We start from the raw sequence: 25,726 nt of genomic DNA, 5'->3' as shown, positions 1-25,726 counted from the left end.
CTCCTACTCATTTACTTTGGCCATGAAAACTTTGCATTCATGTTGTTGAGCAGTTCAGGGAAAGCAAGATAAAAATCCTGATGGATTTCTCTCGGCCAGCTCTGTGCTCTCTGCTGGGCTCCGAGAGAAGGTGCTCTGCCAGCGGGGCAGGGCAGCCGCGGGGCCGGGCGCCAGGCGGATGCCGGATCCTCGCCTTGCCAGCGGCCCCCGGCAGTGCCCGGCAAAAGCTTTTTGTCTCCGTTCTGCTGTTTGAAAAGAGCCGCAGTGGTGATGTCGCCACCCTTTAGCCCCTGCTCGGGATGGCTGTGGGCTTTAACTGATTTGTTACTTACTGTTTGTGCAAAATTACATAGATGCGGTTAAAAAGAGGGAGGGGAATGGAGGAGGTGAATGCAGACCAGGAGCAGAGTCCTTTCAGATGGGAGCACAGTCCTGCCTCTATTGCTGATTGTATCACCACATTCTGATTTCTTTTTCCCTGTGTGCCAGTGATTCATGAGTTGTATAAGGGGGATGTTTTCTCACATCTGCTTTTTAGACCAATGCATTTGACTCCAACTTCCCTGATGATCTAGGAAATGGTATCAAGGGGGAGTAACTCTCCAGAGAGCTGATTAATTGTGAAACGAAGGTTTCTCTGTCATATATGGCACTCAGAGGATGCTCCTGAAGTACTAAGGGTGTTACTTTGCTTTCCCATTTTTCTCCCCACCACTCAGCTTTGTTTAGCCTTCAGTTGCAAGAATCCAGGTGGTGCAAAAAGCAGCTCCCTTGGCTCTGATCTCTTGCTCATTTGATAGTGGAGCAGCTCGGTTTCCCGGGCCGTTTGCGCTCAGACGAGACCAGCAGCCTCCTCAGCGCTTGCTGAGATTCACTACGGTCAGGAGAGGGGATCTCGTCCTGCCCCACGTACTCCCCCATCTTCTTTCTGATGGCCCCGATACAAGGCAGAGCTGGCAAGAAAATCCACCCTCGGAGTTTAAATTGGACAGCTTTTGTGTTTTCTTTTTGACTCGTGAAGCATCCTTAAGGTCCAGCCCGATAGGACTCCCAGGGTACAGTCAAGGCTCGTCGCTTGCTTGCTGGAGCTCACACGTGTGTGAGCCAAGACTTTGCCTCTTGCTTTTCCGCTATTTCCCATGGCTCTATCCCGCTCCGCGCCGCTGACCTTTTGTTTGGTTGTGTTTGTTTATTTTTAATAAGGAAAAAAAAAAAGAACAAGAAAAAAGGCTGGGAAATGGTGAGGTGGGGGAAAGGAGGGGGATTTAGGGGCCGTATAAAGGGCGGGTATCGTGGATAGGAGGCGGTATAGCGGGGCGCGGCGCCGTGGGGCGGTGCGGGGCCCGTCCCGGTGGGCGAGGCGGGGCGGAGAAGGGCGGGGGGTCCCGGGGGGGTCCCGCCCACCGGGAGGGCCATTCCCGGGGGATAAAGCGGGTGCGCGGGGTGGCCGTGGCGATGGGTGCGGGATGGCGGCGCTGGGGGCGCTGGTGAAGAAGGCGTGGAGCGTGCGGAGGTTCGTGGTGCTGCTGTGCGCGCCGCTGGCGCTGGTGCCCATCCTGCTCAGCCTCCCTCCCAAGGTACCGCCGAGGGACCCCGGTGGGCGCTGCGGGTTTGGGACCCCCCTTCTGGGCGAGGGGCACGGGCACCGACAGTCTGCGGGGCACGGAGCGGGAGAACACACCCGGGACGCTGCACCGGGAGCTCCAAGTGCGTGGAGCGGCGTTCCACCCTGGGAGGATCGGGGACGCAGCCTGGGGGCTCCGTGCCACCGGCAGAGTTCGCCTCTCGAGAAGGTCACCCTGCTGCCTGCCAGGGCTTGACCACGGAGCAGAGTGGGCTGCACCGCTCCTCACGCTTTTAAAGTGCGAATGGAGCTGGGAGTCCTGCGGTCATGTCGGGTTTGAAGGGGGGAAGAAGGGATAGATAACGTGAATTCTAGTTAATGTTTCTTATATAGACCTTGGGAGGTGGGAGGATCGTATCAGCTCAAGCTCAGGGGCAATGATCAGTGCTTCTTGCTGGTACCCAAGCGCCCTGTAGTTTTTATCAGTAGCGCCCAAATGGCATCTGGGGAAACTGAGGCAAGAGGAGCATCACCCAGGGCGGGGCTTTGCAGGGCTGGGGTAGAAGGTAAGTGCCCGGTGCTGGGAGTCTGCCTGGCATTGCTGGCACATCCCCTGAGCGATGGGAGTGGCAGTGGGACAGGGAGCTGCGGAGCTGTGCCTCTGGTTGTGCTGCGGGGCTGGGAGTGCCCGCCCCGCTGTGGGTGACTCAGGGGGACCTTTGGTGCTGTATCTGAAAAGGCTTTGCGAGTAAGATAAGTGGTGTTTTGTAAAGGTGGAAACTGGCCTCCTCTGAGGGTTTGTGCTTTAGCATGTGATGAGCTGCACATAAAGCAATCTGCAGCAAGACTTTGGGGGCTGGAGGATTTTTTTTGCACAGCTCTTGAGCACCAGGAACCTCTGAGCCTTGGGTGGAAGTCCACAGGGCAGTGAAGACACTGTGGAATTTTGCACCGTTGACTTCAGTGTGAGCCGGATTTCACCCTCGTGTTCTGACTCAGATCCATTTGAGAATGACTCTTTTTACGTCAGAAAATAAGTGATGATCAGTATGTAGTGAATATGGAATAGTTTAGGTGCTGTAAGGACACAAAGCTGGCACTTAGTTCTGCCTGTTCAGTGCTTGTCAGGTGAAACCTTCTCCTTTGAGATGCAAAATGCACCTGTTAAATTAAAAAATAATATAGATTGACCATTGTTTTTTTTTTTAGTGACACCATATATTAAAAGAGACATTTCTTTGGATTTAATGTCACTTTTTTCCTCTGTTTTATATTGTTGGCTGAGTTATGAATGGGACTGTGTTAAATGTCTGCCTCAAGGAGCAGAAAACATATTGCACAACAGGTACTAAATTCCCTTGCATAATTAAATAGTTACATTTCAACATTAATTTTCAATAGCTGAACAAATGACTTCTAGTGTATTTAATAGCATCCTGTTTGGCTTTGGCACTTGGTAAAATTGTGAGATAGGATTAGAGAGGGAGGAGATGCACTGTGTGCTAAGTCCAAGCTCATGTCTGGTTTTGTGCAGTGGTTAATTGTGAGAACAAATCACAGATGAGCCCAGTGCTCACCTTGATCTAGGTGCTCTGTGTGCTGGTTGAAGTGTGCAGTGTCACACCAGCTGTACAAAGATTTGGATGTTCAGGAAAGGGATTTCTGTATGTGTACAGAACTACAAAATGTCTCTGTGGTGTCCTGGTGCTGCTCGCTCCTGCTCAGCTCCCAGAGTGAGCTGGTGGTCCACCCCAGGGTGCAGTCCATGGAGGACCTCATGGGGAGGGTGGTCTGATCAATGCTGTTTTATTCAAGAAAATCTGATGTTGGGAAAGTGGAAATGTTTGCAGCTGAGCGGGCGGCAAAGCAGGGATACAGCTGTGGTGATGGAAGGAGATCCTGGCAGAGCTGGCTGCTCTGCTGCTCGCCTTGGGGGTCTGTTCTTCATTCCCCATGGATTTTAAAGCATCACAGGTGGTAGCAGTGCCACTGGCTGGTGCCTGTCAAAACCTGGATGCTCACATGAATGAGTATTTCAAGCAAGTCCAACTGCAGCTGCCCCAAGTTCTCCCAAGGTTTGGCATGGGGGGGAACCTGTAGCTGCTAACTCCTGTACACAGTTGTATCTGTTCATGTTCAGGGGTCAATGATTTATCCAGGGTTTCAACACTAAACTCTCTCACTTGTTCAACAAGAAAAGAAACTTGCTGTTGCATCAACAGGGGATTAAGTTCTGACGTCTGGAGCCTGCCTGACCCCCTGTCCGCAGCCCGGGCCGCGAGGGGCTGTGGGAGGGGAAGGAGCAGGTTACGCTTTTAACCACACTGTGAAAGCAGCAAGGGGGAGGAACAGGGTCAGCAGGCATGGCATCAGGGGTGGCAGAGTGTGGAAGTTGTCCTGGCATGTGATGGCAAAGGCTGCATGCCCTCACTGCGCCGCCCCGGTCAGGCGTCTGTCCTGCCACGGGACTGCAGCCCAGGCTGGCCTCTCCTGGGCAGCCAGCTCGTGAGAGCTGCTGCAGGTGTCCAGCAAGAACTCAACTGCCTGGGCTGTGCTGGAGTCACTGGGAGCCTGTCCCAGGCAGGGCATCCAGGGACAGCAGGCGGGTGCAGGAGGGGTCCTGCGTGATGGGCAGTTGCTGTAACAGCCGCGATGCTGCCGAGCGCTCGCGCATCTGGAACGTGGACAAGCTGGAGAGCCCTGTGCTCCTGCTGGCACGTTGGAATGCTGCCTGGCAGGGTGCAACAGAAACTGGTAGGGGAGGAGAAGCAGTGAGGCTCAGCCTCTGCTGCTCTCAGGATGAGCCTTCCCTTGTGAGAATGTGTCTTACAGGCACCTCTGCAGTAATTTCCTCTCTGTGGATGTCAAAAATCTGTTCTCACATCGTGTCACCATTTATGTTCCCCCTGCTGGGATGCTCTGCAATTTTAATCACCCAAAGGATTTCTACCATAAAAAGCCACTTCAGCTTTGGTTTCAAGGGCAACATTTCACTTGGATCTGGAGACCAAGAACCCATGACTTAAAGCTGATAGAACACAACAGGCTGTGGCTCCTTGGGTTAGTATGTCCTTTCTGAGTGATAGCCTGTGATGGGGGTGCAGTGGGTTTTCCAGGGAAACCTACACTTAAGTGACATCCTCCTGGAAACACAAAAGTGAAAAATCATCCATCAGGTCTGCTCTTACTGGTGATGGACTCCAGTGTCCCCATCTTCAAGACGTGATCAGAGCTCTTGCCAGCTGTCACTCTGCAGTGGTTTTTCTCCTCATGTGAGTCCCTTCACAGAGGGATGGTGACTGCTGCTGTTATGTTAATTGCCCTTGTTTTTAATTGCTGTAGGTGGTGGTTGTGTAGAGGGAAGTTGGTGTAAATGGTTTTGTCTGCAGCCTCCTTTCTGCTAAATAGAGAAATGAAATTTCTGCTTTGTGGGTGTGTTTGCTGAGACCTCAGGGTGTGCTCCCCAGGCTGTGCCTGGAACAGGGCTTTGTGTCCATGACATCAGGCAGCAGAAGGAAGTGCTCTGTGTGGAGCCACTCCCCAGGAGCCAGTTCTCTGCACAGGGGTCTGTGTGTCACCTCTTGCTCTGGTTGCTGCTGAAATGGCTGAATATTTGTCCCGTGAGTGGGAGTGCCTGTGACCCCCCTGCTCGGAGGGCTGTGAATGATTGCAAAGAGCTGGGGCAGGGCAGGAGGGGCTGGAGGAACTGTTCTGCTGGAAGGGGCATGGGGGCACTTTTAATGAGCTGTGCAAAGAGCTTGTTCCAACAGCTTCTAATGAACTCAATGTCTACAGCCTCTTGGCTGGGTAACAGCTGAGGCAGCCAAATCTGCTAAAAGGAGCTCTGAGCAGGCAAATAGGGCCCAGTGCCTTCAGAAAACAGACTTGACTTCCTCGGTGGCCACAGAGCAATTTAAAATTAACTTGGATGAGATGGGTCCTCCTGGTTTGTACAAGGAGACTTTAAGATCTTCCAGAAGAAAAATGACACTGCTTGCACTGGAAAGCAGAGAGCATGAAGGGTGTCTTGGTGGGCAGAGGGTGATGCAAATGTAGACAAAGGGGATGGGAGTGGGTTGTCCTGCATGCTGGAGGGAGCTGGATCCTGGCTGGAGAGCAGAGCAGGAGCAGGGACAGGCAGTGAACAGTCCTGAGAGCAGCCTGGCAGTGATTGTAGCCTGGTTTTTGCATTTCATACACAAAGTCCATCTCTGCAGTGTTTGTGTGTGGGGATTTGGGAAGGCCAGTTTCACAGAACTGGAAGCAATGGTCAGTTAAAAGATGAGAGCAAGAACTTCAGTGGGGAAAGAGGGGGAAAACTGAAGGTACAGTGACAGGTACAGTGACATTTTACCACATCCTCTGTAAGCTTCAGTCCAGAGAGAGGGCCAGCCTGGCAAAGAGCAAGCTGGCACTGGGAGGATGTGAAAGCAGCAATACTTGGGTTGGGGGAAAAGGAAGTCTTTATTGACAAGAGTTAATATTAATTCTGCATATAAAACATGTCTGCCTGATTCCTGCCTGTGTCTGCAATGGTTGACTCAATGATTGTAAAGATCTTTTCCAAACTACTTTTTTCTGTGGCTCAATGAAAAGAGATATGGAAGAAATCCCTGGGCAGGGTGTTGAGGGTGATGAACACAAATGTTATAATCTGTTGCCAGTTGGGCAGTGCAGAAAAAGCCACATTCAGTGAAGAATTTTTGTTCTGTACTGAGCAAAATTCTGATAGTGCAATCCTATAGCATAAGAAATTGACTGATAATAAATATTTTTACTGCGACAGAAATTTTAAATTTCATACATCTAACACTGGCTACTTTAAAATCTATAAGTTCAGACAACTTCCATCCAGTAGTTTTGCAAGAGCTGCCTGAAGAGTTTGTTGTGTGCCAATAAAGTGGGTGTATTTCTACAAGCCCCAGTACAGATGGAGATCACCAGGGATGCTGACCACAGGCCAGGCTGATCTGTAGCCTCCCTTGGGAAGTATTAAAAAAACCCTAAATGGTGGGAGATCATAATATGTAATTAACTCAACACAGCCACAGGACTGGCTCTCCACAGCCAAGGTGGTTAATGTATTTGTGTGCATGGGATGTGTGAAAGTTGACAAGAGCAGTGAAGAGTCTACCAGGCTGCTCTTTGTTGAGTTGGTGACTTTTTGCTACACACTCAATTTGCCCACTTTATCTGAGCTTCAGCTGTCTCATTTTAAAACAGAGATTTTTATTTTTTTTTGCCAACTATGAAATACCTCAAGGAGTTTAAATAAAAGTGTTTAAGCTTTATGTCATTTTAGCAGAGGAAAATAGATTCCCTGAAGCTCTTGCAGCTTTGTGGCCTGTGTTACTGGCCCCTTTCTAGCCACTCTGCAAATAGCCAGCAGGAGCAAAATGACTGCACTGGCAGGGAGGCTGGTAAACAGGGCTTGGGCTGAGTCCAGATTACATAATGCCTGCAGGAGCTGGGTTAGTAGAAATCAGATTCCCAGATCCATCCTGCTGGAGAACAGGCAGTGGGCACAGTGGGGTTTGTAGCACAGTTACAGCTGTGCCATGAGAACACTCAGAGCTTGTTTTCTGCTCCAGCTGGTTCTGTATAGCACAGGTAGGATGTTTCTTTGTGATAGCACAGGGATAAAAGGACTCCAATTCAGCCAAAATCTCTCTTGGTATCACAGTCCTGGAGGAGCCCTGTCTGCCACTCTTTTACCTGGTTAGAGGGTGGGGGATCCTGTGTGGCTGATGGGGCTGTGATGATCATGCAGCATTCAGGGGCTGATGGAGAAAACCCAAAATTTGGCAGTGCCAAGGCAGGGCTGCTTTGAGCCCTGAGTCTGCCTGGTGGGGAAGCTGTGGGCACTGGGTCTGATGGGGAACAAGGTCCTGGTGTCCCTTCCAGGCAGTGCCTGTGTCTCAGTGCTCTGCCTGGGTGAGCCCGCTCGCCTCACCTGACCCACATTCCCTGGGGCACCTCATCTGCCCTTCCCAGAGAGCACAGGAGACAACCTCGTGGCTTGGCTTCCTCTGCCACAGCTCAGCAGGTCCCCCAGGGTGGAAAATCCCCAATGCTTTGAGTGTAGCAAAGACAGGATCTGTGTCTGGAGGGGCAGAGGTCGATCCCAAGGCTCTTGAGCAACAGGAAGAAGAACTGCTGCAGTCCAGAGCCACCAGTGCTTTCCTGGAAATCATTAAATGGCTGTAAAATTAACCTGATCACAGGATCCATTTTAAAGTTGATATGTGCCACCATGAACTTTGATAGAGCTCTGTTGAAAAATATAAATACAAAGCTGTAGGGAGATACAAGAAGTAGAAGGAGTCTTGACAAGGATGCAGCCAAGGGATGGAAGGATAAAGATCATGTGGAGGTGATGGTGCCACACAGAGCAGCAAGTTCAGCCCAGCCTGTCCTGGCCAAATCCCTAAAGCACCATTCTCCTGACATTTGTTAGCATTTATTGCTTCTGTGCTAACCAAACATACCAAACACTGGGGACATCAATTAATTAACATTTGCAAAATATCTTGAATTAAAGAAACTTTCAATTTCATATAGAGTTTGGTTCAATTTTATTGGTAACTTTTAATTTTTTCATTCTGGTGAATTCTTGATTGAAATTGAAGTTATTGTGGATTGGTCTTGTTCTTTTATTTTTTTTTTTTTCAATGGTGGTCCTATCTGAAAAACCTTTTCAATATAGCTGCAATTTGTGCTCTTTTAGGGTAGAATAAATTGGATAAACAGCACTACTGCTTTCTTCAGGTGGTTTCCTGTTGATCCATATAGGTTTCAAAAATTCAGGGAAGCCTTTCACATAGCAGTTCTTTCTGCCCTGTTTCATTTTTACCCCTTGGCTTTTGATCTTGCTGCGAAGAGGAGTTATTAGATTGATGCTGTGTCTCATTGCAGTGTTTTCCAGAACATTTTCCATGCACTGGAGGATAAATATCCATTACTTATAATTAGTTTTCTAAATTGTACATCATCTATTTTGTAAAGTCAATTAAAGCCTTCACTGATATGCTCTTGTATCATTGTTAAATATTTTCAGTTGCTCTACTCCAGTAAGAGCTAAAGTGTCTTTATTTTGAAGTTGACTTTGGTGCAACTTTTCTTACAGGAAACTGGAGAATATTTTGCCAGTGGGAGAAAAAAATTATCCATATGGTCTTTGGAAGTCAAATGGAAAAGAGCTTAATGAGAGCAAAGCTATTTATTTGGCATATAAAAAGAACCATAGTAAAGAGGAATTATCAGTTGGCACAGGAATTGAATCACTAATCTAGAGGCAAACACTTGAAAACATGATTCTTTATTTTTGTCAAGTTTAGCACTGCCAGGTTTGCTGCTCTGGTCCTGCTGGTTTGGGGGAAGTGAAGAGCAGGGAGCCCATGAGAGCAGCCAGGTGCCAGGGCTGGGCTGAGCCTGAGGGCTCTGCTTCACACACTCTCATATGTCATTTTATTGGCATCTAAAATTAGGTCTGAAAATTATCTTTAAATCCAGATCTTGGGCACTTCAAATGAGGCATTGACACTACTACAATTAATGTATAAACCAAAAATCAGTAGCACTCAGTTCTGCTGTGCTCATGTTTCCACATTCACTGAAGTGCTGGGGCCTTGCTAGCAGCACCCCTTGTCAGTGCAAAGCCTGGGTGCCAAAAGAAAATCAGGGACTCTCTCATTTTGTCCACCTTTCAAACCCTCACTTGCAGATGTGGGGAACATAAATCCCTGTTGCTTTTGACCTCCTTCAGCCCAGGCCTGCAGCAAATTATTTGTAGGTGAACAGGCAGGTGTGGCTGTGCTGTACCTGCCCTGCTGCCTGGCTGAACCCTCAAATGATGGGGCTGAGGCCACATTGTCCCCAGAATGGAGCTCCCCACAGTCCCCAGCCTTGGCAGGGAGCAGAGCCATCATCTCCCTCTCAGAAGCCCAGACTTGGTCCAGGGGAGAAAGGTCCCAGAGGAGGGACAGAGATGCCTTTGAGCAGCAATTCAACCTGCACAACAAGCTGGAAAAGTGATAAAATAAATAGTTCTGTGGCTTCCAAGTGATGCTCAGCAGTTATTTATAGTGCTGTGGGCACTCTGCCTGTGCTTGCTGACAATGTCCCTGTTCAGCCCTGCTGTGACCAGCTCAGCTCTGTGCTGGGCTCTCCCATCCTGGGCTCTCCTGACTTCCTCCCTTTGCTCATTGTTTTGGCCGTGGCTGTGGTGACAAATGGCTTTGGTCTGCTTTGTGCCTCCTGGGTGGATGGGTGAATTCCTGCTGTGGTGTGGGGGCCCTGGGTTTCTGCCAGCCTTGGGGTGAAGCCGGGCGATGCCGGCCCGCAGGAAGTGCTGTGACACCGGGGTGCTTGATTTACTGATTTCCGTAGGGACTGGCACCAGCTGCCATGGAATGGCTTCTCATAAATCTCTTGGGAGACTGATCCAAGAAAAGAAACCTTTCTGAGTGCTGCCTGTTGCAAATGTGGGGGACACACATCTCCCAAGGCTGTTTTTGTATAGCTGTGCAGAGCGTGGTCTACGGAAGTTGGAGGGAAAGTACAAACATTAAATGGGTCAGACACCTGAGAATGTCAGCAGCAATGCCAGCCCTAATTCAATACTGTGGGGCAGTTCCTGGTCTCCAAAGATTCCTTGTTTGATGCCTGCAAGCACGTGGGAAGATCAGGTAGTCAAGGAGGATTTTGGTTTTGCTGTGGTCTCAGATCAGTCCTGAACCCCTTACACAATGTAGGAAGAAGTACAACAATCAAGTTGTACTTGATGGAAATGATTTGGGAGAAGTACTGTATCCTTAAGGGAGGAACTGGAGCATTTGGCTTCTCTAAGTGTCTCCAAGTAGCAAGATGTCTCTGTAATGCCACATCTCACTTTTCCTCTTCTCCTTTTGCAGGAAGGAAGATGCCTCTATGTGATCCTGCTGATGGCCCTGTACTGGTGCACCGAGGCCCTGCCCTTGGCTGTGACAGCTCTGCTGCCCATCGTCCTCTTTCCCTTCCTGGGCATCCTCCCATCTAACAAAGTTTGCCCACAATACTTTTTAGACACCAATTTCCTGTTCCTCAGTGGTTTAATCATGGCCTCAGCCATTGAGGAGTGGAATTTACACCGCAGGATCGCTCTCCGGGTGCTCATGTTGGTGGGAGTCCAGCCAGCCAGGTGACTATGGGGGCAGGGGGTTCTCCCTGGGGGATGTGAGCTGCAGGTGCTTGGGAAGGGGCTCTGCTGTGCTGCTCCAACAGTGGGGGCTGTCCACACCCCCCTTTCTCCATCTGTTCAGCTGTTTGCCCCTGGGCTGATGCAGCACAGGGAGAATTGTTTGGTTCAGTCCCATACTTGGGTTCTACCCAGTTTCAGGAGAGTCACAGAAATCCTTTTTGGTATTGGTTTTGTTATCTCTGCACATGAGCTTTCTCTCCCAGTGTGTCAGAGAACTTGCCAAACTGAAGAAATTCAGCTTTTCCTTTTTTTCTCTCTTTCAGACTAATCTTAGGGATGATGTTGACAACGTCTTTCCTGTCCATGTGGTTAAGTAATACTGCCTCCACTGCTATGATGCTTCCAATTGCAAATGCAATTTTAAAAAGCCTCTTTGGGGAGAAAGACACATCTAAGGATCTGAACAGGGAAAATGAAGAAAACCAAGGTAATTGAGACAGGGCAGTAGTAAAAGCCAGCTGAGGTCTGCCCTGCTGCCCTCAAGTCTGCCCCATTTTATTGACTTCACTGGCACAAATACCATGTTCATTAGCTTGCAGCTCAATCTCAGGCTGGTCCCACTTTACTGCACACTTTATTCCCATGGTGGAAGAACACTGGCAGAAAACTCCCTTTTATCTGCCCTTTCCTCATGTCATGCAGGAGGCAAAGCTTCTGAGTGGCCTGGAAAACCAAAAAGAGGCAATGCCCTGCCAACCTGCTCCACAAACCTGCTGCTGGCACAGGTTAAAGTCCGGCTCTGTGGCATGGTGGTGGTGGGATTTGTAGGGATGCAGTGGGGATAGCTGGAGCCAGGGAGGGCTGTAGATGGGGCAGGTGATGAGTGGGGTCCCTCCCTGTGGCACCAAGGGCTGTCGTGCACTTGGGACATGTGTGTTCTCTTGTTTCCCTGCTTGTTCACCCATGGAACTGCAGCCTGAGCTGGAGGAGAAAGCAAGGACTCAAGGGAGGGCTGGCAGGGTTATTATCTCTCTATAAAGTGCTTTATGATTTTTTTCCATCTTCATGTTGGTGTTTGGTGTTGTTCCTGAGCAGGTTGAGCATAGGTCAGGAGTATGTGGCCAGGTGAGGTCTTTCTCCAGCCCTCTCTTCACAAGCCATTCACCAGAACTTTGGGCTTCTGGCAGACAGTGATGAGAAACAGCAATCCAGAAATGACATCCTGACATCCCCTTTGCAGCTATTGCTGATAGCTGGAGCAGTGCCCACAGCTTCTTCTTCTGCTGCTGCTTCTTCTTGCACTAATTAGTAATTCATCTGCCTCTGTGATTTAAAAGCAGTGGCTTCTTGGTTCCTGCTGAGTCCTGAGGCAAATAAAGGAGTCCCCAGAAGAAGGCTCAAACATGTGCACATCTAATAAAGATACAGTTAATCATTCTTCATTGATGCTTAGCAATTATGAGATATTTTGCACTCCAGGTTGCTTTATCATGTTTGCCTTATGAATTTTTGACTATTCACATCTATTAAAATCAACCCCACTGATTTCCTCGCTACAATTTCCTGTTCTGTGTTTTGTCAGTCTGCTTTTAACCTTTTTGTCCCCAGCCTCTGAATTTGACTGTGTAGTTGTGGCTGTAAGTACAGTAGAGTTTGGGAACTCATGAGAGGAAGATTCCCCACCTTGTCCTAGACACTGTTAAGCACAGAATTAACATCCTTGACTCACACTTGCAGTGGTAAGAGAAACCAGAAAAGGCAAGGGAGGGGCATGCAGGTAGAAGAATGAATAAAGTGATGCTTTGCAAATACCATGAGATGGTGTGATTATGGTTTTTTTGGTGTGGTTTTTTTTTTGAGATAAAGGCTTTTAAAAGTTATTTATGATCCAAGCAAAGGAGTAATAGCCTGTAAAATGTACGTTTCATGCATCAAAATCTGCATTTTTATGTAGACTTTTTATTTGAACTTTAATGTTCCAAGGTAGACTTATTCTTTCCTGTAATCTTTTTGGATGGATGAGCAAAGCTGAGTTCCTTGAAGGAAGCCCTAAACCCTAAGTCAGTCAAAAGAGATGAATCTGACATTACACTTAGGAGTGGAGATGTGCAGATGACAAAAAGGTATACTCATTTCATAGTTTATTAAATGTTTATAACCTCTCTGAATTGTGATCTGTCCTTCAAAAAAGATTCATTTGTGAAGAGAGCTGTATGTGGAAGAAAACTTGTACAATGGCATGTGATAAAATCCATCTGCCAATTGACTTGGTTTCATAAAAAATATTTGGGTGGTTAAAAATAACAATTTAAAATATAATAAAGAACATGTGACATTTCAAAGCATTTGACTCACAGTGTATGAAACCAGTTTTGTGTAGGACTTTGCTTGCACACATGGTGCCTGAAATTAAGTGATCTCTGATCAGTTGGTGACACTTTTTTCCTGATGAGAGAATCTCAAGATTTTGATCACTTATGTCCATGCTCAACCATGTGGGCAGCATGTTACAGATCAGCAAATATTTTACATTCTTGTGTCATTGGCAGCTAAAGCTGAGTGTAATGATCTGTTCATTTTCACACGCTTGGCTTCTGATGCAGGAGAGCAGGCAGTGAGGTTGGGAGGCTGAAGTCCCAGCTGGTTCTGGTGGATCAAAGCAGGGTTATAAATTTGACACCAAAAGACATTTTTCAGCTTCTAGAACTTTCCTTTTGGAGGTGAGCAGTTCTATCTGACATCTCCAGCAACAGGTGTGTGACAAGCTGGAAGCTGCTGTGCCAGTGAGCCTGACCTCTCTCTGCTTCTGCCCACTAACCCCTCATTGGCAATATTTCATTTCTCTGAGCACCTTAAATATCTCCAGGCAAAAAAAGGGAAAAAAGCCAAAAAATGTTGAAGTAGAATGAAAAGTTTTTGCAGAGCCAGGACTGGGCTTCAGTGGGACAGAAGTGTAAGAGCCTTTGGGCTAAATCCATTGAGGGACCAACAGTCAACCATGGGTTAATGTTCATCCTTCTAATTACATCCCTTCATCATGGCAAGGTTGGGATGGAAGCTCAGCATGGGTGTGTCCAAGCCAATTCCCTCCAATTCAGGAAATTAGCCATGTGTAAAACATGACCTTGCAAAAATCCTTGGTTCACTGAGCTGGAACGAGCACGGTGTCTTGGTGCACATGTGAGTGAGTCCAGAGACTTTGACCATTGGCTTGTCTCCATGGTTTTGGGTCACATTGGGTGGAATGGGATTGGGTTTTGGGCTAAGAAGGGGTGCAAGGAAATTTGGGGATTGCTTGAGTGGCAGTACCAGGAATTGGGCTCTGTATGTAGCTGTCTGCAGAGCACAGGGAAGTGCAGGCACACAAACCTCTGGAACCAAAACCATGCTGAGAGGACAAGGAATGGCAGCAGAGCCAGCAGGGGTGGGGAAGGGCCACCTGGGCTGAAGGTGGATAAAACTCACAAGTGCTTCAGTCCTGTGAGGAAACGTGGAAAATGAGGTTTGGTAGCACATTTCCCAACCCGATGAGGTCAAGCCATGACCACAAATGCCATGAGCCTCAATGCCAGGTCTGGTAACAGAGAGTGATTGTATTGCATTTCTATTTTTTGATTTCTGAGTTCTCCCCTGGGTTGGTGTGGTAAGTGGTGTGCAGCTCCCAGAGTACTGGGACTGGCTGCTCAGCCTGCAGGGTCTGGCATTTGTGGAGAGGTTGATGAGCTTGGAATGGTCCTTGCTGTCAAGGGCGGCTTTTGGAGCACCCGGTACAAAACCTAATCCCCAAATGTGTCTCACTCTTGTCTTTAAAGAAGGAATTACAGCCTTATGGTGACTGCACTAGATGTCTGCAGGGTGTAAAATTCTCACCCCATGGGAATGAAGCTCTGTGAAGTTCAGTTCCCCTGCTGTGCCTTGGGGAACCTGCCTTACAGATACAGTGTTCCTTCCTAGGGATGATTAAAGTTAATCCTCCCCCAAGAAACCCCCCCCCAAACCCATGACTTGGTAAGAGATACCCTTGAAGTCTTGGCTGTGTTAGAAGATCCCAAAGGCCAACCTTCTGTGGCAGAAGCTGTAAAGGGACCAAGTGCCTGGGTGTTGGAGGAGAAGCTGGGTGCTGTGGTGGGGCTGGAGCAGGGGCAGGAGGAGGAGGGCTCCTTCATCCCTGCCAGGTGAGCTCCTGACCCCATCCTCTTGGTGTGAGCTCACCCTTCATTTGCACAGCCCCTCCTCTAAGATGGTAGTTGTTTCCTCTGTCCCTCTGTTTGGTTCAAGGAGAATTTTCTAGATGCTTTGAACTGTTTTAAAGTCCTCATCTTTCTTTTTCAGCATCTTTACAGCAGAATAAACTTTACACTGTACCAACTGAGATGCAGTTTCTGGCAAGTACTGAGGAGTAAGTTAACTATAAAGTTTGTATTAGAGAGTTGAGAGAGAATTATCCCCTGAGCTAGACCAAGTGTTAGGAATGTGAAATTCAATCATTGCAATGTTTTGATTGTACCGAACATCCCAGTCACCAGCAGCCTGATGATAGAAACCCTCCTCTGTGTGTCCAGCATCCCTCTGCATGTCCAAATCATTACAGAGGTTTTTTTCAGCCACTCTGAAATCAGGGATGTCTCCTGCTGGGTATTTGTGCCTTGGTTTTCTCAGGAACATCCAATGTGTGAAGCTGATGATGTAAAACCCCCTAGGATTTGCACACTGGCGATGGTCCTGCTTTGATAACAAGGATGGGGAGGAAGCATCTTTTCAGAAACACAGGAACAGATGTTTCTTCCCTCAAATCTATCAAATTTTAGTTCTTTTTCCTTTTTGGCAGTCCTGTGGACTTCATGCTCAGTGTTCCAAGCTGCTGAGGGGCTGGGCAAGGCAGAGGCACCCTCAGCTCCTGTGGATGGGTCTGAGGGTGCTCTGTCCTCTGCAAGGCTGACAGTCCCACGTGGCTCTTCACCAAGCAGACCCCTCTGCAGCACCGAGCTGCTAAGGTGTCCTTGAGCACACTGCTAGCTTGGATTTGTAAAAACTGGGATTTTTTTTCCTTCTGTCAAGGATCTGAAGTGGTTGCACTGTATTTAAACCAGGGCTTTCACCGGATTCTCTTTTGGACTATTTTAAAGCAAAGATCTGGCGGAGGAGAAGGAGCTTTCCAGTGATGCTCTCTCAGACTTAAAGAAGGAGGAGGAATACAAAACAAACATATGGAAAGGTTTCCTCATCTCAATCCCATATGCAGCCAGCATTGGAGGTACAGCAACGCTGACAGGAACTGCACCAAACCTCATCCTTCTGGGACAGCTGAAGAGGTATGGTAGGCTGTCCTGGGGATCCTTGTGAATCATCATCCCTGCAGGAAATTCCTTCCTGCTGAGTTTGAAAAATCCATGCTCTTCCAGAACATTTTCGGAAATGAAAGCAGGGAGTGCACCAGCCTTAGACTTAATAAGCAGATTTCCAGCCTAGCCAGGCAGGCTCTCAGCCAAACTGGAACATGTGTGCTTCACCTCACTGATGCTTTTAATCCCATTGAATTTAATGGGACTTGACTCCACACCTACAATTAACCTGGTAACTGTTTTGATGAAGCAGACTGAGTAGTGCTTTGTGAGCAATTATAGCTACTGATGTATGGGAGAAAGAAAAATAATGAACACACCACTTCTTAGTTATAAAATATTCCTCCTATGTGCATAGGAGCAGAGATTTGTGCCAGCCCAGGTGCCCACAGGTATTTCTTACTTTTCCTGACCTCTACAAGAAGTACATACAGCCTGTCCTGGGCACTGCAGCATCCCTGCCAGGTTCATGTCCAGGCTGCCCAGCAGTTTCTGTAGCAGGATTTAATCCTGGGTATTCAGGAGGATCTTTGCATGAAGGCATTGGTCAGCTGGAGGGAGATTTCCAGAACTTTCCTTGCAGGCTTGCACAGCTGGGCTGGGTGAGATGGGGGTGGCAGGGTGTCCTGGGAGTTGTCCCAACACAACTCTCCTGACATATCCTTATGTCCAGCTAACTCACAGGGGTAGTTTTTAAATGCACAGGGGCAGGTTTGTGGGGTATTTCACTGCTGATTTCAGATGCTTGTTTACCCATGGATGGAAGGGTTGCTTTCCCATCTTGCATTAACTTGATTTTTCCCATTTGCTTAGTTATTTTCCAGAATGTGATGTGGTGAACTTTGGTTCTTGGTTTATGTTTGCATTTCCTTTAATGCTGATTTTTCTTCTCATGGGATGGCTATGGATCTCCATCCTGTATGGAGGAATTAACCTGAGGTATGTTGAGATTCACTATACATATATGTGCTCTGGTTATATTAGCATTATAATATGTTTTCATTATGCTTCTCATCCTAAATCTACTGATATCACCCAGGATCATCTCCTGGAAAGTGGAGGAATTTACAACTAACTCTAGCAGGCCCATCCCATAACAAGTAATCTATTTTTAAAAAGCTGAAATAGAATAGGAAGGTTTGAAAGATATCTCATAGTTACATATACTTTATCCAGCTGAAATACATGTACAGAGTATGCATTGTATTTATTCACTTAAATGTATAATCTTTAAAGGGTGTTTTACTGCCTGACCTTGGCCTATGGAGGGTAAATGGCAGATTTTTAATAACAGAAGGAAAATTGGAATCTAGCTTTGAACACCACGATAAAATCTTAGTTCCCCATGAAAGAGACAGGATTTCTTCTTGGGGCAAAAACCTGGGTTTAGAACAGATTACTTCACAACAGGGCTTAATTTTACAACAAGGCGTTAATCTGTAACTGAGAATAACATGTTTTTCCTGTAAATCTTTGCTGGACACATGCAACCCCTCAGTGTGCACAACCTAAAGCAATTGCAGCACTGCTCTGCTGCTCATGTGGAGACCTTTTTCCCCCTCCACACTCTCACAAGTGATGGTAGCAAAGTCAGAATCTTGCTTTCTCCAGGGACCATACAGAATTCGTGATATTTAGAAAAGCCTTTAATTGTTGTTTTGACTTTAAAATGCAAATGTGGGGAGAGGGGAAAAAGAAGAACAGGTGTCCAAATATTTACATTGTCTCAGACATAGGGGAAAAAAAGATCAATGGGAAAGTTTTAATCCAGAAAATGCCAAGAGCTTGTCCTTGACTTGCTGGTGGGGCTTCTCAGGAGGCTCTGAGTGCTGCTGTGTGATGCTTGGCCAGCTCTCTCCTGAGAGCTCTGCTGCTCTCACCGTGTGCCAGGGCTTGTGCAGAGCTGAATTCCCGTGTCCCTGGGCATGGCACATCCCCAGCCCCTCAGGTGAGGGAAGAGGCCAGGCCAGGGAAAGGCAGAGCTGCTGTGGAGCCCAGGGACGTGATGCTCAGTGTTTGCTTTGGCTCATCCCCCAGCACAGGGCTGGGCTCTATTGGGATAGCTGGGCCAGCAGGGATGCCAGAATTCCCCCGTGGTGGAGGAGACACTGCAAGGCTCCTCAAGTACAGCCAAGGCTCCACAGGAGCCTTGCTTGGGCTGTAACTGCCTGGGGATAGGGGCTGGATTTCTCTGTGTGCAGGTCCTGGGTGCCTGCAGCAGGGCATGGGCAGGTGGACACTTGGGCTTTGCTTGAATCCAAAAGGCACTAAAAGGCTGAGGTGAGAAAGGAGGACTATCAGAAACTGGGTCCAACAAAGTGAGCTGTGAAGCTGGGATAGAAATGAGAAAGAAATTAAGTGGGTTTGGAAATATCCTGTTTTAAGAGTGGAGGACTGTGGGGAATGGATCTTTTTGAAGTGGGCTGAGGCTGCTATTAATAACACCTCCCAAAACCAAGAAATTAAAGGGCCAGGAACTTGAAATGCAGGAGCTTCTGAATGATCAGCCATTCATCTCTACAGAACATCCAGCCAGCCTTTGAAACAACAAATGAATGTAGGAAGGGCAGGGACCACGGGGATGGGCATCTGTGTCTGAGACAGAAATCTGGGGTTGTAGTTTGGGTCAAGGTCACAGGCAGTGCTGGAAACCAGGTTCAGTGTCATGGGATGTGATGGGAGATGAAGTGCAAGATATGAATATATCATTTGTATGCTCATGCTACAAAGGAGCAAACAGTGAGCAGTCAGTGCAGCCATGCTAAGAGGCTTAGCCAGGAGCACATTAACATTCCTGGCCACTTAGAAATTCCTCACATTTTTGTTGATCCTCAGCAGAATCCTGGGATCACCCAGGAAATTACAAGTGACTTGAAAAATGAAGGGGCAGATTAATTTTCTGTGTCACCCTATTCCTAGTAGTTCTGCCCAAGTAGGTGACTTGCTTGGAAGGAAGACAAGGAAATCCTGCAATGTTGGGACTTTCATTTGGCAACCACAGCCCATGCTGGAGGAAACAGTTCAGAATATAAATGAGAGGAAACTTCCTCACCTCTGCAGGGACCCCTTTGTGTGAATGCAGAGAAAAAGGACATATAAAATAAAGCCTTATTACCTTTATCTCAGCAGAGATTTTCATTGTTATTCTTCATAATCTGAAGGTAACACAAACTGAGCTGCCAGAGACGTGCAGCTCTTTGAACCTTGAAGAGCAGGTGCTGGAGAAGGACACCAAGTCCTGCATGTGCTGCATAGAAAATGCATTATTTCCTATGTGTCATTTAGGTCAGAGGCTTGTAAAAATCCATATAACAATGTAATTGTGTTTCTTGGCAGGGGCTGGAAAACAAAAAAGTCAAATTTAAGAGTGGATGCAGAAGCCCGAGCCAAGGAGGTGATAAAGGAGGACTATCAGAAACTGGGTCCAACAAAGTGAGTTGTAAAGCTGGGATAGAAATGAGAAAGAAATTAAGTGGGTTTGGAAACATCCTGTTTTAAGAGTGGAGGACTTTTAAAGAAAATTATACCAATATTTCTACTGAGTCTGTTTGTAACCTGCTGAACTTTGCTTTTTGCATGCTCCAGCCTCCTCACCTTTGCTGGCATGAATAATTGGAAATAGCAGCTTGCACTCAAATCTTCTGAAGAACAACATTCCTGGTGTAGAGGGAATTCATGCTGGGTTGTTCAATTATTCTTTATGATTTTTCTACTCCAGGATCAAACCCAGTTCTGTGTGAATTAGGTGCTAACCAACACAGGCTGGATTTCAAGGGTTTGTGCATACCTGTCCTGCAAAACAGGAGGCATTTGCTGAGCAGGCTGATGAATCTTATTATGTATATGAATCATATGGATTGTGGATATACTTTAAGAAATGTTAAAGCTCAGAAAAAGTATACAGAAAGAAATCAGATCCATGCCATGGAAACAAATTTTTTTTTTCTGAATAATTCCCTCAACTATGCTAGTCAAGTGAGGAAAGTAAAAGCTGGTACAAAGGTACAAACTGCAATGATGGGGATTATATTTTGGAGTAAGGCACCAGCTAAAAGAAACATGAGTTTTAGACTTCTGAGAAATGCCAAGAAAAAGGGAGAAGCAGGAAAAGCTGAGTATCTCCAGAAATCCAACCCTGCATATGTCCAACCATCCACTGATTTCTGGGCAGCCAAGACCACTGAAGACTGTTGAAACTGTAGACCATTTCCTTAAATGGTCTGTGTTTCCCCATCTGTAAAACAATATTTTCATACTCAGGGCAGTGCTGTGAATATCCAGTGATGTTTGTGTCAGGCTATCGACATTGTAATTATTTCTGTTGTGTGGAACATGGAGTGGTTCTTCAAAGACAGCTCTCTGTGCCTGTGCTGTAAATGAAAGCAATTGGTTTATTTGTTCCATTCAGTACATTATCAAGCAGCCTGCAAAATGTCTCTGAAAGAATCAAAGTCCCACTTTGAGATCTAGGAGTGGGAAAGTCCATTAAGCTGAGCTCTACCAATTTGATTAGCAACCCCATAACTAAAAATCAGTTCAAGCAGCCTCTTCCCAAGGGCTTGTGTGCCCCTTCCTGTGCTCAGAGAGATTTTAAATAGAATTTTGAGGCATCATCTTAAGCCTTGGTTAAACCTTAACCCCACTAGATACTTAGTGAATGCTATTGCCTTTTACCCTGCTGTTTGTCATGTGTCTAAGGGACAGTGTTTAGATTTTGACCTTGGAGGAATTTGTTCCTGCTGTCTCATGTATGATTTGAATCTCAGGCATCCTTTTGTATGGCTTGAGCTGCAGTGCCACCATCCCTGGCTGGAGGGACATGGTCAGAGGAGTGACCATGAGGAGCTGCTTGGCCCTTCCACACCCAGAGGGTCAGCCTGGCATCCCACTGCTGGGACATTCCTGATCTCCATCTTCCCTCTCCTTAATGTTTTCCAGTAAGAGACTATTGCTGGCAAACTCCATTATTTGCAAATAGATTTACAGTCTGTCCCAATGTGTCATGACAGATTGTGTAGCTGGTTTTAGAAAATCAGCCCCACTTCTCAGCCAAGATGCTGCAGCAGGAGCTGGATACTTGTCCTAGCTTGGATCCACCCCTTTAGCACATCAGCATTTTAACCTCATTTCTTTTCATTTCAGGTTTGCAGAACAGGCAATTTTCTTCTTCTTCTGCATGTTTGCAATCATGCTGTTCTCCAGGGATCCCAAATTCATTCCAGGCTGGGCAAGCTTGTTTGCACCAGGGTAAGACTTTTTATTTTCCTTCCACTCTGCCATTTTGCAGTAACATTTCCAAGTCATTGACATTCCTGAGTTTCTAATTGTGTTGCTTAACACTATCACTCAGATTTCCTGGAATAAATTAAATCAAGTAGCAGAGCCAACTTTGCATTTTCTGTCTCCTAGAGGAGGTGCATGAAGCTAGTGGGAAGTTGTGATGTGTCTGAGGCCATCCCTAGGATTTAATGTTGGGAATGCTGTTTATAGGTATATTTACAGTGAAATACTGACTTCTTTAGGCAATTTACTGATTTCACCAGTGGTCTGAAGACTGAAGAGAGATGGCAGGAGCTGATTCTGAGTGCCATCCTGTCTGTTTGCCAAGTTTGTGTCCCCTGTGACAAGCACACCTTGTGAAGATGAATAGATACAGCAGTTAGGGGATGCTAGAGCTCAGAGAGGGTGTTGTTATTTCTTAAAAGAAGAGACCTTCATAGTTTAGTGGGTTTTTTCAAATAAAATCCTAGTTTGATAAATGTTTCCTTAATTTAACAAAGTAGTTATGGACCTTTTCCTTATCAGTGAATAATTTTACTGGGTGGAGCCTGCCTTTCACCCGAGAGTTTGAGCATTTTGCCAAGAGCTCAAATAAATAAGATGATCTGGGCTCTGTCTCTCTTCCTCCCTGCAACAGGCTCAGGAAACTTGTCCTTATAACTCTGCAATCAGAAAACCAAAGCATCAGTGTGGAGGGGATTAGATGTTGGTTTTTACTTTTGTAGGGCAGCTTTTCTGGGGGGTTCACAGCCCATGGTAGAAAATTAGCTCGACAGGGAATTAAAAAAGAAAAGAACTCTGAACAACAAGCATTGTTTAAACCTGATGGAAACTTGTAATCTTCTTTGGTAAATCCCTGTTCTCATAAACTTTGTAATTCTACAGGCTTGTGCTTCTTACAAGTGTTTCTGCTGCTTTTGGACAGGTTTATCTCAGATGCAGTTACAGGAATCACCATTGTGATTATACTGTTCTTCTTCCCTTCACAAAAACCTTCCTTCAGGTGGTGGTTTGACTTGAAAGGTGAGTAGGAGACCCCTCCAGGCAGGGACTCAGTGCTTGCCAGTGTCCTGGCAGGGCAGGCATGGGGCAAGGAGCAATGCTGTCCCCCTTGGAGCTGCAGTGTGGAGCAGGGTGGCTTGAAGGTGACATTTGATCCTAGAGAGGCTTTTTATTTAAATCTGAAATACCAGCAGAGGCTCTGCAGTCACTGCCCTGCTGCTGATGGCAGGAAAGGCTCAGTTGCTCATGCAGCTGTCAGGGCTGATGCCATGGTGGGATGAAGGGACCTGAAATGGGTGTTCATTTACCACAGCAGCCCTGGTGGTGGAGAGAGGTTTGGGGTCTGACTTCCCAAAGGCTCCTGTCCTTCAAGGGGAGCATGGACCTCTGAGAGGGCAGAGCTGGGCTAGTTGTCCATTCTGATATAGGTGCTCTTCCCCAGTTGCTGGAGTAATTTGAACTCCTAAAGCTCAAACTCTCCAGCAGGTTTTGAAGTCTTGGGTCAGTTGTCTTGAGGAGCAAAGAAATACAAATTTTAATTAAGAAACTGTTTGGAACAAGAGATGATCTGAATGGAGAGAAGTAGCTGATGAAGGCCCTTTGTGGATGATGGAGAATTGCCTGGGGTCTGTGGGAACAAAAAAGCAGCTGCTCTGAGTTATGCACATTTGTTGTCTTGTCCATACACAGGAAGATGTCTAAACAGGCCTCCTGTGGATAAAATATGTGCTCTTTTTCAACAGAAAATTTCAGTCCCATTAGTGCATCCTTCCATACAACAGAGCTCACTTTACCACGTGTTAAGAAATGGCTTTTAGGGGACATGAGCTCTCTGCTGTTAAACTCACTGGCTGTTGAATGACAAATGGAAAATTAATAACATCTTTAATTCCAATGGCAGAAAATTTCCTCCTTCTACAGACCCCCATCTGTTGAAGACAATGTTTATATCTGTTACAGAGAGAAAATTAACCCAATATTAAATATTAAATCAAGAAAACCTCAAAAAAAAACTATTGCTAGAATGTCTTTAGTTTTATTTTTACATCTGATACTAAGTTAAATACTCCTTTAGTTGGCTAATTCAAGACACTCCATGTGTGTATTTGATCAGCAACTCATGATCAGTGAGCTTCAGCACTGCTATCAGACTTGTGGTATCATTCAGTCAGGGTCCTCTTTGGGTGGGTGTTTGACACAGCCTCTCCTCTTTGTCCAGCACCAAACACAGAGACCCAGCCTTTGCTGACTTGGAGGAAGGCCCAGGAGACAGTGCCCTGGAACATCATCCTGCTGCTTGGAGGAGGCTTTGCCATGGCCAAGGGCTGTGAGGTGAGGCCCACAGCAGATGCCACGTGGCATCATCCTGCCCAGCAGGGTTGGATCTTATCAGGGGGTCACTTGGTGTTCCCGTTGGGCTTTGGAAAACTTGCATCAATGCAGCCATCACACTAAAGGACATATTTGTCAACTCCAAGTGACAACAATACACAGCAGATATCTAAGGAGGCTACAACTCCTTGCAAGCTGCTTGCTGTGAGACACCCTGAGGACAAGTTCTAGGAGAGGACCAGTTCCCCTGCAGGGATGCAGGAGGATGACTCCTGTTTTTTCTCTCCCTTCTGCAGGAGTCTGGCTTGTCTGTGTGGATAGGAGGCCGTCTGCATCCCCTGGAGGGTGTGCCACCTCCCGTGGCTGTCATCCTCATCACAGTTGTCATTGCCTTGTTCACGGAGTTTGCCAGCAACACTGCCACTATTATCATCTTTCTGCCTGTCTTGGCAGAGCTGGTAAGGTCATCCCATGGCAAGAGCAGCTCTCCCTCTGCCCCCTCCTTGCCCTGCCCCTTGGGTGGGTTGGTTTGTGTTGGGTCTGTGCTGGGACAGGCACTGGGGAATTTTCCTGCTCCTGGGCTTCAGGCTCTTCAAAACCCTTGGGAGCAACAACTCCTGTAGCATAACGTGGGCACTGAAGGATAATAATCCTTCAGACTTTGTTGTGAGAGATGTGATTGTTTATTACAGAGTGTGGGATGGGGCTGTGCCCCACTGGCTATTTGCATCCTTTGGTTCATCTGTTGGCAGCTCAAATCCCCAGGGTCCAATTTCTGTTCCTTTCTGGTTTTCCAGGCCATTCGTCTGAAAGTGAATCCCCTCTATTTAATGATACCAGGAACTATAGGATGCTCCTATGCATTCATGTTGCCAGTCTCAACACCTCCCAACTCAATTGCCTTTTCCTCTGGACATTTGATGGTCAAGGATATGGTAAGTTCCTTTGGATACATAAAATGATGATAACGATCAGCCTGAGTATTTTAAGAAGGGTTTTTTCTGTATTGTTAGTACTCAATATGTAGTAAAATGAGAAGACAGAAGTCTGATACTGTTCTCAACAGTGTTTGAAGACACAGGATGGAAGGAGCTTGCATGAAGTTGAAATTTGGAGCCACCATGGCTCTAAATGGTGACAAAAAGTGGTCTTGAATGTGGTCAGCATCCCCCAGCCCCTTGTCCTGTTCCTCTAGTGTCAACAGCTCAACTTTCATTGGTTTCTGGATGCAGGAAAATTTCCCCAGCTCAGTGAAACAATTTTAGTGAGTAAAATTAGGCTTAGTCCCAGTTCCTGCTCACATTCCTGAGGCTAAACAGATGTTAATGTTTTTGATGGATCAAAGCTTGGTAAGCAGCTGCAGAATGGCCTTTGTGGCTTTAAGCCTGCTTAAAATGTTGCTAATATTAACAGCAATTAAACCTTCCATTTTTATAATGTTTGCATTCAAATAGCTTCGTGCTTCACATGCTGTAGATGTCCAGTCCAAACTCAACAGCTGTCTTTGTATTTCTTTTGTAGGCAAGAACTGGGTTGCTCATGAATCTTATGGGAGTTCTGCTTCTTAGCCTGGCTATGAACACATGGGCCAAGAGCATCTTCCAGCTGGGGACCTTCCCTGCATGGGCCAACATCCATGCAGAAAATGCCACCTCACTTGTGACAGCTGTAGAAAATGTCACTTTAAGTGCACTAAATAAAATATGAACAAAGCCACCCCCGGGGAAGGACTCACTCACTTAGGACTGGGGCACTGGAATCGTCAGAGTTTGCACAGGAGGAAAAGCCACGTGGCCGCTCACACTGTGTGGGACCTTCTGGTTTAATTTTATTTCTAGAAATTCTGGTCAGTGTCACAACATCCATTCCTTATTTTCTCTGGAGATCTTTCCCCACCTTTTGCAGGTACAAATCCGACTCTCCCAGAGTCCTTCTGTCACAGATGGTTGTTAACTGGACAACCTGTAAACATGGAGCATCTTTGGGTAGATGCCTGTCCCCCCATGAGAGCTGATGAGCCTTGCTGCT

At 46.8% G+C, this 25,726-nt stretch overlaps 1 protein-coding gene across 1 annotated transcript; it reads left to right on the top strand.

The window, feature by feature from the left end:
- Positions 1-1,466: 1,466 nt before the first annotated feature.
- SLC13A3 (solute carrier family 13 member 3) lies at positions 1,467-25,405 on the top strand. The gene is made up of 13 exons (XM_009092996.4): positions 1,467-1,577; positions 10,477-10,742; positions 11,066-11,229; positions 15,075-15,141; positions 15,869-16,054; positions 16,898-17,023; positions 19,421-19,516; positions 21,227-21,331; positions 22,290-22,387; positions 23,586-23,698; positions 23,995-24,156; positions 24,496-24,633; positions 25,220-25,405. Exons 1-13 carry the CDS (start codon positions 1,467-1,469, stop codon positions 25,403-25,405), a joined length of 1,818 nt encoding a protein of 605 aa, XP_009091244.1.
- The last annotated feature ends 321 nt before the right edge of the window (positions 25,406-25,726 follow it).

This window comes from Serinus canaria, chromosome 20 (genome assembly GCF_022539315.1).
Source record: "Serinus canaria isolate serCan28SL12 chromosome 20, serCan2020, whole genome shotgun sequence".
Lineage (NCBI taxonomy): Eukaryota > Metazoa > Chordata > Aves > Passeriformes > Fringillidae > Serinus > Serinus canaria.
This window is presented reverse-complemented; position numbering and strand designations above follow the sequence as displayed.